Below are 15819 nucleotides of genomic sequence, written 5' to 3'. Positions count from 1 at the left end.
CCACGCTAGCTTGGTAAGGGTGTGTTTTTAAGTGGTTTTGATCAAGTCGTGTATTTTTGCAACAAGTGTATGCATGTGGACATAGTTTGGGTGTGTACAGTTAAGGATATAATAATCCTTTCAAAGTTCTTGCTCAATGTAATCTTATTTCTTCGCTTGTCGCTTTGAGTGTGTGTGCGTGTTTGTGCTGGCCCATGAAGTGCACACTCTTGCATTCTGCTCTTTGGACTCATGAAGCTTCATTGTCATGAAGCTTCATTGCGAGACCTTTTGTTATGCTCATCCTCATGTCGCACACAGTCAAGCACTAAAATCCCACATGCTATTAACACCCACAGCTGCCTTTTATCCTTAAAACTAAACCCAAGTCTGCAAGAGACCTTTGAAAGATCACCACGGAGTAGAAAAGCTCCTCCCTGGATCTCAGTGCACCATTCTGGTGATGGAAAACCGTGGCTTTTATACTCGCTGATGGATTACACTAGTGTATTTTCTCTCGGATCTCTAATAATCTCTGCTGTCATTTCTCATCTCCCTGAACTGAAATTGAGATTTATCAAAATTGGGCAGCAGTCCGGCTTGTTTGATCCTCAAGGTGGGAAGGGTTTAGTTGCCTTTCCCTGAGGCCAATTGAGTGTGGAGGAGGCACACTCTCTACACTCACTTCTTTTATGACTTTAAATTCTTCTCATCTTTCAAAGGCGGCCCCAGATCCGATGGGCATGGGTGGCCCTGGGAATGCTGCTTAACGCTGGCAATAAGATGTGGAGACTAAGAAAAGCCATACTCAACTATCAGCCCGAAAGTTAGATGCTTTTTTTTCTTGCAGCAAATTAAGTCTTCACGAGGATGAAAGCACCCTGTGACTCTCTTCCTCAAAAGAAGCCTACGTTATTAAGTCTCTCATGGTCAGGTTACTGTAATTTTGGTTTTATGTGACTTGCACTGACACATTGAGAGGCTTTTGTCCGTGTGGCACTTTTTCGAGTCCTCAAATGGCCTTAGTACGGGTAAAATAGTTCCCTCTTTCAGTAATGTGGACAAATATAGCACATTTTTTCACTTAGGCGGGGTGCAACCCAACATTTCCTAACCATTTTAGGGAAGGATTCTCTGCAAAATAGTACTCGGGAGAAGATGAGCTGGGTGAGGTGTGTTTCTGATTGCAGAGATGAGCACTTTTGTTTGGATAATACATTTTACTAAAGTGAGAATGTGCCTGTTCTTGTTTGGGGTGTACAAAGAAGAAAGATGAAGTCACTGGAAAGGTCCCAGCCAATCGTGGTTAAACTAGATAGGGTTTCAAACTAATAATGAGTAGTGGAGGTTCAAAACTAGTAATCAGAAGATTGTGAGTTTAACCTTGAATTGTTCAGCTGTATGCTTGAATTTGTCTCAAGTCAAAGTCACTTTGGATAAAAATATCTGGCAAGTGAATAAAGGTAAACGTGTGAACGTGTGTGTGTGTATGTGTGTGAGAGAGAGAGAGAGAGAGCTGGGCTTGGCCGTGGAGAGAAATGGAAGTGGCATGGTGAGGGAGGAGGCTGTGCATCAGTGCTGTACAGATCCTGATGTGATAATGGGGTAATAATAGCAGGCCTGCCACCACCCATCTCCCACCACATCAGTCTCTCTCTCTCGCTCTGCATGTTCCTATTTATCCCCTCCCTTGTTCTCTGTACATTCTGTTTCCTCCATCTCCTTCCACATCATTCAGCTGGCTTCATTCCTCTTTCTCCCACCCCGTGTGGTCCTGCCTCTTGTGCTGCTAGATTTTACCCAGGTTCAGTTAGACTCACTTCTCCTCTTTAAGCCTTATACACAACACTCACTTCTTCATCCACAGGCATGCTATCAGCTTAGTGTGTCTTTACTGCTGACATACCCTCTGATTTCTGCTGTATGCTGTTTCTTTTTCTTTCCAATTTTATTCTTTACTATCTGTGCACATGAGACAGATTCAGTTGGTCATAGACATGGGAGTTTTCACCTGTATTATAACACCTGCTCTACATACTTTAAAAAACCAATGCAATGCACAACACATTTTCTTAGTCTCACTGTGGCTACAGAACAGTCATCCAACTTCCTGTCTCTTTCTCAAACCCACCGCTTTCTAATTCTCTTCAAAGTGAAAAGGAACATCTCCTGGGTAACTTTTTTGCTAATGCCACAAGGCTCATTCGGATTAGGTTTTAATGCCATTTAGGGCTTATGATGGCTGAGTCATTTTTTGGTGGTGTTTTCATTAAAGTCTATGATTACAGCAGTGTGGAGCTCATAAGACCTGGAGGAAATTGTGTGAAATCTTTGTATTTTTGCAGTAATTTTAGCTTTGTAAAGGATTTTTTTAAGTTTTTTTGTAGTTACATTACAGTTTATGGTAAAAAAAAACCCCACAAAAACAATTTGATTAAAACGTTATTCTGGAATTGTAGCAATCTTTTATTAAAGAAAAAATAATAATAATTTTACATTTTTGTTTTTTGCTTTTTTTTTTCCAGTTGAATCCATGGCAGTTGGTCCTGCTGTTGGAATTCCTTCTGGAAGAGGCAGAGCTGAGTGTGTCCTGTCTTAGCCTGCTGCAAACCACATACAAACTGTGCAACCAGGATGCTGAGGTAAAACACACACACACATACATATACACACACACACAGGAGAGACACCACATCTGACCCATCATAGATACCAGTTTTCCTTTACACTTCCTATTGCACTAGTAATCCCCTGATTGCCAGTGTCTGTTGTTCAAAGGTCTACAGATATACAAGTAAATCTGAATTAAAAACTGAACCCCTCTTTTATAGACTGGCTCTGAATGAATTGTTTGTTATTTGGCTCAAACTTGTGTATACAGTACGGTGTGATGCTCAGTCAGTGAAATTAAGAATCAGGATCCATGGCTTTCCACTGATCACATCTGATATTAACACCGGACGTAGCAAACAGAAGCTTTTAGTTGCAGTATGATGTTAATGTTTGGGATGATTATGGTTATTCAGATTTATTTTGATATATTTTGTTTTGGTGACTGATAAATAAAAAGCAGAAAACACGACAATATGAATTGAGACTCAGATATTAAAATAGCACTTGTGTCATACTGTGACCTGAGAAACTAGTTAACTCTCAGTATCTATCTATCTATCTATCTATCTATCTATCTATCTATCTATCTATCTATCTATCTATCTATCTATCTATCTATCTATCTATCTATCTATCTATCTATCTATCTTTTTTGAGACACCCCTCCAAATTATTGACTTCAGGTGTTGTTTTTCAGGCTTTGGACTTGGCCCCTTTCCTTACAGTGAAAGGAACTCTTAATGCTTCAGCATACCAACACATTTTGGACAATTTCATGCTCCCATATTACATTCATGTGCATGTAAAGACAGACGTCCCAGTTTTGGCCTGGCTTGCAGTCTCCCCCCTAATTCATCCCAAAGGTGTTCTATCGGGTTGAGGTCAGGACTCTGTGCAGGCCAGTCAAGTTCCTCCACATCAAACTCACTCATCCATGTCTTTATGAACCTTGCTTTGTGCACTGGTGTACAGTCATGTTGGAACTGGAAGGGGTCATCTCCAAACTGTTCCCTCAAAGTTGGGAGCATGAAATTGTCCAAAATGTCTTGGTATGATGAAGCATTAAGAGTTCCTTTCACTGGAACTAAGGGGCCGAGCCCAACCCCTGAAAAACAACACCTGAATTCAATGATTTGGAGGGGTGTCCCAAAACTTTATAGTGTCTATCTATTCATGTATATTAATCCACCATTAAGTTTATTTGTTATTTATTATTGAGCTGCTCAATTGAATTGAATCTTTTTAATCCGAATGTTGACAATTCCAGTACACAGTATTAATAATATAAATAATGTCAACTTCAGCCTAATATGTTCTGTTGTGAGCACTAATGTTTTTGAAAGTTCAGGAATAAACAATATTTGATTTCTAGTGAGCTTTATCTCTCGTGTGTGTGTGTGTGTGTGTGTGTGTGAGAGAGAGATTTATGATGATATAAATCTATACTGTGGGGGTGAGTGATATTTACTTGGAAATTAAAGGGGTCTTTGGCTCCAAAATATTTAAGAACTAATTAGAAAGCTTTGGATTTGGGTGTCGGCACTTGTTTACCAAATTGCTTATTCATGTTCATAAATTCTTGCTTTTTTAAGGGTAAATGGGTAAAGATGTGCTTTTATTTGGAGGAGTCATTTCATAGGCATTATTAAACTTATTATTATTATTATTATTATTATTCTGTCCATTCTTTTAACGGTCATAAAAGACATGTTGAGTAGTGTAGGAATTTTTGATCTCATCTAAGGCATAGTGTTTGTTGTATTCTCTGAGGAATTGACCGCTACACATGCTACATCATCTCGCGAACATGACACTGAGCAAGCGAAGGCACTACCATAATCACATTCATCTCATTTAATCCTGTTACTCCTCTACCTCACCTGCAGCATAACCTGGCATAATGAGGCCTTCTGAGTTCGAGCAGCTACACAACATACAGCCTCAGCTCACCTCTGAAATATTTCCTGTTGTTTCCAAACAGGTCTTGGTAGAGCTGCTTACAGGCTCACAGTGCTACCTTTATGTTCTCAAATAACAGGGAAAAAGGTTCCTGAAGTTCCTGAACTGAGCTTGATGCCCTGACTAGTCGTACTTAATTTTCAGACCAAGTTTTTTCCCCTTGACCATTTGTAAATATTCGAAAGGTAGACATCACTATAAAAACATAGTCATTCCATTTTTGTTGAAGCAAAAGTAGAAAAACCAACAGCTGACTTCAGTGCAAGAGCACATTTCACAGATACATCTTGAAAAACAACATTTCCATTTTAGGCATAACAATCTCCACCAGATCTGCGTTTCGGACCATTCTGTCATGTGACTGCTCCAGAATTATTATCTTTGTGGTTAATCAGCCCAATATGATGCTGAAGATCGCAGAGAAATGGTACTGGACATAATTTATTTTAAGGAAATAAATCCGCCTTCACAAAAAACATATTATTTATTTAACGAAACCACAATAAATCTGGAACTGACTGTAGCTGCACCCTAACCTTTCCTGTATTTAATCTGATTTGGTTACACTTTCCTGCAGCCAGTTAGGCTACTCTGTGATTCTGCTCCATTCAGAGCAGGCCAGCTTCTTTACGGGAGAGAAATCTGGCAAATCAGCAGTAAGCCACCAGCCCTGTTCTTTTGTAATGGAGCACTTTTAGAAGGCTAACAGATGGAAAGTGATAGGAGGTGGTAAGCACAGTGAGTCCCAGACTACCACAGCTCGTTTCAGCCTGGAGCCAATGGGCAGGTTTTCAGCCGAACCTTCCAGGAAAAACAAAAGGCTCTCTAAAAATAAATTGGGTTATTACTTACCACTCCCCCTCTCACTATCTCCTCTCATCCTTCCTTCTCTCATTCTGCCTTCCTCCCTCCTCCTCCTCATCCTCCCTGCTACTTCTGCATGATAGCTGTTCTCAATCCAGCAGACATAATTTTCCAGCCTGCCATTTATTGCCACACTGAGGTAATGTAGGCTTTTAGCGTAGACTTTATTAGCTGCTAGGGCAGGGTGGTGCTCAGCGCTGAAAACGTACCATTTTTTCATATTGACAAATAATATCAAGACATTTCTTCAAATTTTCCAACAGTCAGCATTTTCGGAACGTGTAGTCAGTACCGGGCGTCCCATCATAAGGCGGGGGAAATTATGACTATGCACAGAAAATTAGATTCATTTCCCTGATGCTGTATAGTTTGTGATCTGTTCAATAACCCAGAATGTCTTAACATGAAGCAGATGCAGTTGTGTTTGATGGGACTGTAAATCTTGTGTAGATCACCCAGACTGCCAGCTCGAGCTTTCAGTGTGATGCTTTGTGACAAGGTGAGCTGAAGGCTAAGGGTTATTGGCACAACTTAAAGCTGGGTCACAGTTTAGTTTAGAGTTTGGTCAGTTTTCCCCCTCAGGCAAGTTTTCATTTTCTCCTGACTAATGAAGTCCTTGAGCCCACATTTCTCTTAAGCTTGATGGAATCTTTGGGCTGTGCTCAAGTTTCCCACAGAAATCTACACATCTCTCAGAACCCAACGCTTCCCTTCACTCTCAGGAATGCAGCGCATGGCGTGTGAGCATGGGGTGAGATGTGGGGCTTTAGCATGATGGCGTGTTGTTTCATGTGGACTATTCTCTTTCTGTGTGTGCGTGTTTTTGCTTGAGTACCATCTGTTGGTCAGGCACACAGAACGCATTGTCCCACAGCTGCTTTCAAAGAGCCGTCTCAAAGTTCACTCGGTCAGCCCGGCCAGGAAAAGAGCATTTGATATGAGCCACGCCAAAGAGCCTCAAAAATCCACTGGATACCCTCTGTCTGTGTGTGTGTGTGGTGTGTGTGTGTGTGTGTGTGGTGTGTGTGTGTGGTGTGTGTGTGTGGTGTGTGTGTGTGGTGTGTGTGTGTGTGTGTGTGTGTGTGTGTGTGGTGTGTGTGTGTGTGTGTGTGTGTGTGTGCACATGCATGAGAGTAGACCAGTCTGTGACCTTTCCTATCAGATTCCTATTAATTGCAAGATATTTTATTCAATAGTTACTCCATTTATCGCAACTTGTACTTCCTATTTCTAAACCAGTTTTTCAACCATATTCCTGATAAAAATTCATATTAATTAGGGATTTTATAAATGTACAGCACAACAAGAAAAGAAATGTTGCTGAAAATGTGAAACGGAAATAATTTGCAAGACTGCATTATCAACTCGATACTCAACATAAATTCATCAGACTGACATACTCAATAAAAGTAGTGAAATACACTGATCAGCCATAACATTATGAGCACTGAGAGGTGAAGTGAATAACACTGATGATCTCCTCATCATGGCACCTGTTAGTGGGTGGGATATATAAGACAGCAAGTGAACATTTTGTCCTCAAAGTCGATGTGTTAGAAGCAGGAAAAATGGGCAAGCTTTGAGCGAGTTTGACAAGTACTAAATTGTGATGGCTAGACGACTGGATCAGAGCGTCTCCAAAACTGCAGCTCTTGTGGGGTGTTCCCGGTCTGCAGTGGTCAGTATCTATAAAAGTGGTCCAAGGAAGGAACAGTGGTGAACTGGCAACAGGGTCATGGGCGGCCAAGGCTCATTGATGCATGTGGGGAGTGAAGGCTGGCCCATGTGTTCTGATCCAACAGACGAGCTACTGTTGATCAAATTGCTGAAGAAGTTAATGCTGGTTCTGATAGAAAGGTGTCCAAGTACACAGTGCATGATGGGTCAGGGCTGTTTTGGCAGCAAATGGGGACCAGCACAATATTAGACAGGTGGTCATAATGTTATGCCTGGTCATTGTAAAGTAGCACAAGTGATTCTGGAGATGTCTTGAATGCAGCATAAACACAGCAGACTGTTACAAAGCCAACTGATTTTTTTTTTTTTTTTTTTTTTTGGGGTGTACTGAATGACCACAGGTTCATTATAACCATAATGAAACCATAAGTTTCAAATATCTAAAAACAAACTTAAAAAAGGGTCTATTTTTAAAAAAAAATCAAATAGAACAACCAGTTCACAGCAGCAACTCCAAGCCACCGGTCAGCTCCTTGTTTTCTTATAACTGCTGCACCTCAGGAAAGCAGTGTGTCACTTCTTCACATACATGAGATCACAGCCGCTCGAGATTGGCTGTTCGCTGTGAACGACAGGCTGTGGCATTGTCCGTATTCACGGAAAGCCGAATGCTTTTCTCTTGTGCCGGTCTTTTGATAATCATGTTCAGTTTAACATTGCTTAGTTTCTTATGTTAGAAATGTGCACATGTTTATCATCTAAATTTGGATTAATGCTACTCAGAATGTCATGACTAAAGCCTGGCACAACTTTAAAGAACTGTCGTAATAAAAGAGTCAAACTAGGACTAAAATAAAGGGAAGAAAATCTTCTTATGTAAGTTTCCAGGTTGTCAGTGTCCTGGGACGTTGTACCTGTAGGTAGGTGTTGCGTGTGTCTCCTCTCTCACCCCTGGCAGCTGCAGCAGGTCTCAGAGTTACATTTCTGGGGAGAGCCCCAGGCACAACAGCTGCCCCCCTCAACACCCCACCCTACCCCTCCCGAGTCTCAGGGGTAACTCAGTAATTACAAGGGCATTCCACAGTTTATTACACCAAACACTCATCGGCATGCACCCATCATCTCACACACACGTTCTCACATAATGCTAATGCATCATCTTCTCTGTCCTAGACATAGACACAGCTCAGCAAATGACGAGCCTCTCTGTCTGTAGTCTCTACCCTGTGTTTTTGCTGAAGTGATTGGACAGACTGGTGAGACAGGAAGTAATCAGAGTGAAAGTACAGAACGTGTCTCGCACACACTCTCTCTCCACCTTTTTTCTTACGAGTGTTATACTTGTCAGTATCATCAGGTCAGGATAGCAGGAGTCAACCATTCTCTTCTCACTTTCCTGCTTCCTATTTTTTCCTCCTCTCCCAGTGTCTAGACACACACACAACGTACACACACACACACACACACAAGCATGTGGTTTGTGTGTTACTCCCAGTGTGTGGCTGGTGGATGTGTTCTGATAATTACAGCTGGGTGTTTTCTCTAGGAAATGACCCTGCCTGCCCTCACTCTTCTGTATGCAGTCCAGCGTTAAAAGTGCTTTTACTGCTGCTCTCCTACACACTGTGTGTGTGTGTGTGTAAGATGTGCAATGATTCCATTTCCTAACATATTCCAGAGTCTTCACATCTTCAGCATGAAGCTAAACATTCTGTCACCGTTGCAGCTCATTAATCATTAAACTCCGCTCGACACCTTCATGCTCTTTCACACACTCCTTCCTTCCGATTTATTTACCCACATTCCAAACAACACTCTCTCTCTCTCTCTCTCTCTCTCTCTCTCTCTCTCCCCCCCACACACACACAGACACACACTTAACTGAAGACATTTGGGTTTCAGCTTTCATTTCATGATATTCATGATATTTATCAAGTGATCCAAAAATATCAGACCCAGTAAGTGACTGGTATTTCCCAGATGTGTCCTGTTAGATTGATGCTTTAAAGATTTAAAAGCTGCATTAAAAACTATAAACCCACATAAAGACCTTGAGAGAAGAAATGTGGAGGACCTACTCCAAGATGCAAAACACTCATCAGCTGTAAGACTCGGACGGATGGATTGGATTCACAGAGAAATGCAGAGATGAGCCACAAAATGTCCAAAAGTAATGAAAATGCTAAACTATAGAGGAAGAAAGGATTTGCTCATGATCCAAAACATACTGTTCAAGCTCATGTGTGAAGCATGGCTTGGGTTTACATGGCTGCTTTTGGAACAGAATAACTAATCTGTATTGAAGATGTCACTCATGATGCATGCAGCTGAATGAATTCAGAATTTTACAGAAACGTTCTTTCAATTTACTGAGAAATCGATTGAATCTAATCAGAAGGAGCTTGATGCAAACAAATATTACATGTTATTCACTTCAAGACTTATCTGTTTATCGTATTCATTCATCAACTATCAGGAAATGAAAGCAGAAATTCAGTTATATCGTCTCATGTTCATCTTTTGATCTCAAAGCCAAATATCTTCAGTGTAGGGCACAAGCAACAGAACTGACCTTGCTGTGCCAATACTTTCAGAGGAGACTGTGCATGAAAGTAGGAGAAATATCTGTACATTTGTTGTATATACTAGAAAAGTAAAGATGTACATGGCATAAATATGTAAACACTCGTGTACAGAATCGAACAGGCAATGTAATTCACAGTAATACACAATACACAACATTTTCTGTCAGTTAAGACCGTTAATGTCAACCAAAAATGCAAAGTAGGAAAAAAAGCCTGATGTGGACATGAGTTTGAGAGCGAGAGAGGGCTTACAAGAAGATGAGGGAGTTGGCTGGCCTCCAGCAGGTTAATGTGTCTGTATATGGTTGTGGAGGTAAATCAGCAGTAGACAGGAAGTAGAAGTTATCAGCACAGTGCCACTCCACAGCAGAGTGGCCCCATCTCACAGGAGAGAGCAGGTGGGATGGAAAATCTCCACACACACGCACACACACATGCGCAGACACACACGCGCACACACACACACACACACAGGTCATGCACAGTACATATTCACAGCTTAAACACTACAGCCTTATTCTCTGAACACACATTAAAAGGTTATATTAAATTATTGCCAGAGACGTATAACAAGATATAAGAGCAGACTGGATGCTATTTCATTTCATAGAGAGGTTAAGAAATGGAATATTCCAGTGTTTTTCCGCCATATCGGCAGCATATGTGGATTTACCACAGCTAGTAATTCGGTTGACACATTTCCCTGTACTGAGACACGAGCAAATACCTAAACTCACTTATATAATGGAAGTCAGTGTCTAAAGTCAGTCAGGAAAGATTTAAAAGATTATCATTTAAAAGCAAAACTTCAACATTAATGAGAGTTTTATGAAGTGGTTATCTAGTTTCTAACACTGAGGAAAGATAGTAATAAGTCATTGCAGTTACTTCTCGTGCTTTCCTGAAGGATTTATTGCAGCATGATCCCCCCCCCCCCCGTTGCTTTTACTCATTTCAAGCTTTAGATTTTCTTATTCTACTAACAGATCCTTTCTTTCTAGTAATAAATGTTTACATTGACTTGAAATAGGTTTCTTAAGCGCATTGTACATTTGGTTTATTGTAATCTCAACAGGCAATACAAGATTATTTCTAGATTTGAGTATATTCAAGATATTTTCACTTTCTAAAAGGAAAAGCAGGAATAATGTCATTTTGTGGTCAGGCTTTTATCTCTTGCTTACTGTGATCAGAGAGGCAAGACTGGAAATAGGGGAAGAAGAAAAAAAAACGCAGCTTCGGTGTGGAATGTGAGTGAGAGGTAGTGGGTCAGGTGGTGGTTGGGGGAGGATTTTGTGAGGTCAGAGAGCTGACCAGGCTTCTAGGGACAGCGAAATGAGAGAGAATGAGAATAGGAATGAGAATGAGGAAAGGGACAGAGCCAGTCTGTGATCTCTCCGAGCAGCACAGCTAACAGAGCTCCCTTTCATACACCAGAAGGGTTGTGCACGCACACACACACACACACACACACAAAGTTAAGAGTCTCTATTTAAACTGATGAGGACACAAACTTGATGGGATTTTAAACACGTTGTGTAAGGTGTCTTGTTGACTGTATGTCTGTGTTTCTATAGGTGAAACATCGCTGGTGTGAGCTGGTAGTCAAGCATAAATATGCAGCTGCATATAGAGATGTTGAACACTTCCTCATTCATGACCAGGTAGGTCATGACTCATACTCTCTGCTTTTAAAGCCTTTTAATAAGACTGTATTAACTTTTGTTCGTCAGACTCTGTAGAATCCAGATATATGTTGATGTACGTATGTGGTAGGCTATGGGTGTGTATCTGTATGGCGAGCTGATGCTACAGGAAGATGGACGTCAGCAAGCATTAGCAAGACGCTGCCTGTCAGCCGTCAGAGATGATATGGACCAATCAGCACGCAAGATTGTGGAGGAAATGATTCTCTAGCTCAGGAAAGGAGACGGTAGGGCTCTTTTTCAGCCTTTTAACTCCTTGTCCCCATTACTCCTTTCCTTATAATGTTTAATTTCCTGCACTTTAAATGGTAGCAACTGCTGTGATGCACACTTACCAATAACAGTGCTTTAAGAACACAAACAATTGAATGAGATCATATCTATTAAAGTGGGACAATCCAAAATTTGGTCATTTTATCTCCCCTGACTTTATCAGCAAGATTTTATGGCAGGACTTGCATGTTTTTGTACCCATGTTTAATTTCCTCTAAAAGGAAACTTCCTGTATAGCACAATTCTTTTGAATGTTTCTGAAAACAGCTAGTGAATGAAAGAAAAGCACTGTGCACTCAATTATGTGCTTTCATGCCTTAAAATGGGCCATTGTTTTGGTTCTTTTTTTTTTATATTGTGGCCTTTTGTAAGAGTTCACTCAGTGCCTTGACCACCGTCAACGCTTATTCTCCAAGAGCTTCAGCCTACCTTCCACCCGCTTCCAGGAATCCTGTCAAGTTCTGTTCGTAAGAAGAATTTCGGAACACATTCCTCAAACAGATCTGGGGATCGAGGGGAAAAAAGGGTCTGCAAGTGTTTTCTTTGCTTCATGACAGGGCTTTAAGAGATAGTAACAGTTGCCCGTCCACCTTTTCATCATGTTTTTCACTCTGAAGCATCATGGGAGAAATTCCCAAGCTTCTCATTACCATCTTGTGTTTGTTGCTTCCTTCCGAGCTGTGAAGCAGAGACATATGGTGTGAACTGTGGGCAGAAAGGGAGTATAATGGCTTTGAAGCCGCCTATCTTACCGTGTCTTCACGCATCGATATGATCCTGTTTAAACGAGCAGCATGTCACATTGGGCCTCGCTTGAAGGGGCTGCTAAATACTTGTCAGCCTCTGGGAAAGGAGGACTTATGGGCCCTGATAGGCTGGTAGATAAATCCATTAGCCATCTCCTGCCAACCTTTCTGGTGTAGTCGCCCCGCTTTTATCCACCAACGAGACAGCTTTATGTGTTTGGAAAAAGGCGAGGGAGGAGTGGCTTTTTTTTCAGGCTGGGAGGATTTCTGCTAGCTGCAGCACAGATAAATCATGCTGGCTTCAACAGCTATCCAACATCCCAGGCCTGTGACACAGCGTTTGCGTTTGGGCCCGTTTGTCTTTGTCGGACTACGTCTTGGATGTTGTCATTAATTTGTTTGCCAGGCGCCTTCAGGTTACTCATCCTCTGTGCCTTGAGAGATGAAGGCTGATGGTGGTGGATGACACCTGTTGTTCTGAGGTGTGTGGTGGAATAAATCACATAGTGCAACTACACCTAGTTTATGAGCACAGAAATGGGGCCATTGGTTGTGCTTTTAATATGAAAAACTACATGAAAAATCGAACCTCAAGTTCTCAAAGTAACAAAGTAAATTCTCTCTCAGTTAAAATAGATTCCCTTGAAGCTGATTTATTTGGTTTTACCACAGCATTTTTGTCCATGCTGTTAACCCATATACACTACATATAGTTCGGTACAGGCTTTAAAACGTAAAAGACGAGCGTAAGAGGTATGTATGAGCTTTCTTCCCTGGAATCCGTCTCAATGTGGCTAATGAGGGCCATAACCTCAGCTCAGCCGAGCGTGGCCAATTGCAAGTGTGTGTGTGTGAGCATCCGCAGCGCTTTCTTTTCATGTCGGGGGCTGTGTGGGTTCCTGGCGTGCTGATTTGTGACTTAAGATAAAAATCACATTGCCAGGGATTACCACACAACCGCCGCCTGGACAGCTGCCACAGCAACCAGAGGCAACATTGCAGTTTGAAGAAATACAAATAAAAGAAGGCGTGACGAACACAAGAGGGTGGTAGGTGGGCCACGGATAAAGTAAGTAGACAGTTTTAGAGGCAACCATGCACACAGAGAAGACTCTCTCAGGCCAGGTGCAGAGCTTAGCTGATTGGTGAACAGTGATTGAGCTCTTTGTTCACAGTGGCTAAGTTCTGCACTTGATGTGAGCATGACTAACAAAAAAGGAGGAAACAGACAGAGAGAGAGAGAGAGAGAGAAAGAATGATAAGATGAAAGAGCAGGAGATAGTTTGCCCTTCCTGTGGCAGAGGATGTGAAGTGTTTATAATTAATCCTGTAACCTGTTGGAGAACCTGATTTCACCAGAGAGTGGACATGAGTAAGAGAAAGAGCATTAAAGAGGCCCCAGGAAAGGTCTGGAAAATCAACACAACAGTACTGCATTCTCATTTTTTATTTTGTTTCAAAATTTCATGAAATAACAAAAGTTTCCAATATACCAGACAGAATCCTAAAACCTTCCTCTATTACCATACAGATCTCAAAAATCCCTACACATTTTAAAGCTGATTTGAAGCACAAGCATGTACCAAACTGTTGCTCTAAGACGCTGGCTGGTATGCGAGATGAGAAGCGGCTGTGGGCTAAATTATATTTCTTTTACTACTGATGGCCAAAGACCAACAGACCAAGCTAATTACACCCGTAGTGAGAAGCCAGCGTTCAGGAGTCTTCCTTCTCATCATCCTCCTACAACACATTCTGCCATATGATACTTAGATTTACTACCACTGCTACACAACATGTCTTCCTGCCTTGAAAGGGGTAGAATTCAGACAAATACTGTAGGCAGGTTGCATTTGAAGTCTGAAACATTTAGGTGCAAAGAGACAGAAACATCTGCATTGCTAGGCTTTAAAAAAAATACAGGTCTACTTTTAGTCTAGCTGCTTAAAATAGAGAAGACAGCAGTGGAGACAGGAAACATGTCTAGTGAGTGGACAGCTAACGGCCCTTTCTGCCAGCACACTGTCGCCTAAGCCATGACAGATATAGGAGATAAATATGAAGTCCGGGAGAAGCTGGGCCATAAATGTCTATATTTAGAAACTGGTTAAAGATGCATTACCATCAGAAGGCTAGCACAAATGGAATTAGTGGCACAGGCTGTATTTAAAATATCATTAAGTTCTATTCCAGGGGAAATGAAGTGCTAAGTATCTTTGGTGGAAGCGAATTAGTCCTGTCTGACGGTTTGTGTATGGATCTCATACAGACTGTGTTACAAGAGAGCAGAGCGCCAAATGGACCTGGCCTCCCGTGCCTACTGAGCTGATTACAGTACTGCAGAAACACTGGCTCAGTTCAGCAGGAACAGGAGTCTGGTCCACAGACCCCTGAACCTACAACATCCTTCTGCACTGTAGATGTACTGATGACACATGGTGGCTCCAGCTGGGAAGATATTTATGCAAATAGTGTGCATGTTTGCTAACAGCAATCCAGTAGAGTCATTAGGCTTGTATTGTCGGCCAAATGGATAAAGAATTATGTGAGAAAGTTTCAGTCAGTCACATCTTTGTTTACATGCATATTTAAAATCCATATCTACTTGTTTGTCTCTGAACAGGACACGATGCAGATGCTCTACTTCAGGCTCAGGTCTCCGGGTGTGAAATCAGCTCAGGGAAATCCACAGCAGCACACAGGCACTTGACACCACAGCTAATCGCCACCTTTTCTTTCAAAGAGAAAGATATATATACACAGGACAACTGAGAAAATGTTTTTTTTTGTAAGGCACCCAAGTGAATCATTGTAGAACTCTTACATTAGTGTTAATATTTTTATAAAGTCAGTGCTGCACGTTGTTCTGCTCCACTGGAGGAATTTCACTAGACTTCAGCAAGTGCAGAAACAAATACAGGGTAACTCTGTGTTACAAACATGGCAAAATGACTCCTATTTTCATGCAAAACATGTTACCTCAGCATTGATATTCTAGTTATGACTATTTGGAAACACTGAAAGGTCAGTTTGTGGTATTTAGTTCTGATTTGTCACTGGATATGTAATGCTTCTGCTATACATGCTTTATGCTATGTTATGTAAGCACCATGTCAACTAGTAATGAAATGATTCATATCACTATTGCCTTGTGGCTTCCAGTTATGTGATTTCACTGTCAATTCTATTGTTCTTTTATTTTGTTAAATAATGTTCACATTGTTTTAAGGATTTTAGAAATAAAAGGAAATGTTCTACAATGCTTTATGTGATCATAACCTAATCTTATCTGTTTAAGGAAGTTTACTTGGCATGTGGGAATAGCAGTATACTCAATGGTGGTTTTGAAAAAGAGAAAAACCAGAGCAGAAAAAGAAAAATACAGGAAGGTTATGCTGACAGACTTAGGCCAGCAGG

The 15819-nt window shown here is 41.3% G+C and overlaps 1 protein-coding gene across 4 annotated transcripts in view; it reads left to right on the top strand.

The window, feature by feature from the left end:
- Positions 1 to 15664, top strand: part of aopep (aminopeptidase O (putative)) — a 70104-nt gene extending 54440 nt beyond the window's left edge. For all 4 annotated transcript variants that reach the window (XM_058389353.1, XM_058389352.1, XM_058389354.1 and 1 more), the window contains 4 exons: positions 2505 to 2621; positions 11255 to 11341; positions 11454 to 11610; positions 15026 to 15664. In XM_058389353.1, the coding sequence (XP_058245336.1) occupies positions 2505 to 2621; positions 11255 to 11341; positions 11454 to 11594 (345 nt within the window). In that variant the 3' untranslated portion in view covers positions 11595 to 11610; positions 15026 to 15664. The remainder of the gene's footprint in view (positions 1 to 2504; positions 2622 to 11254; positions 11342 to 11453; positions 11611 to 15025) is intronic.
- Positions 15665 to 15819: the final 155 nt, after the last annotated feature.

Source organism: Hemibagrus wyckioides, linkage group LG05, assembly GCF_019097595.1.
Source record: "Hemibagrus wyckioides isolate EC202008001 linkage group LG05, SWU_Hwy_1.0, whole genome shotgun sequence".
Classification (NCBI taxonomy): Eukaryota; Metazoa; Chordata; class Actinopteri; order Siluriformes; family Bagridae; genus Hemibagrus; species Hemibagrus wyckioides.
The sequence above is the reverse complement of the archived record's forward strand: the minus strand, read 5'-3'. Positions and strand labels throughout refer to the sequence as shown.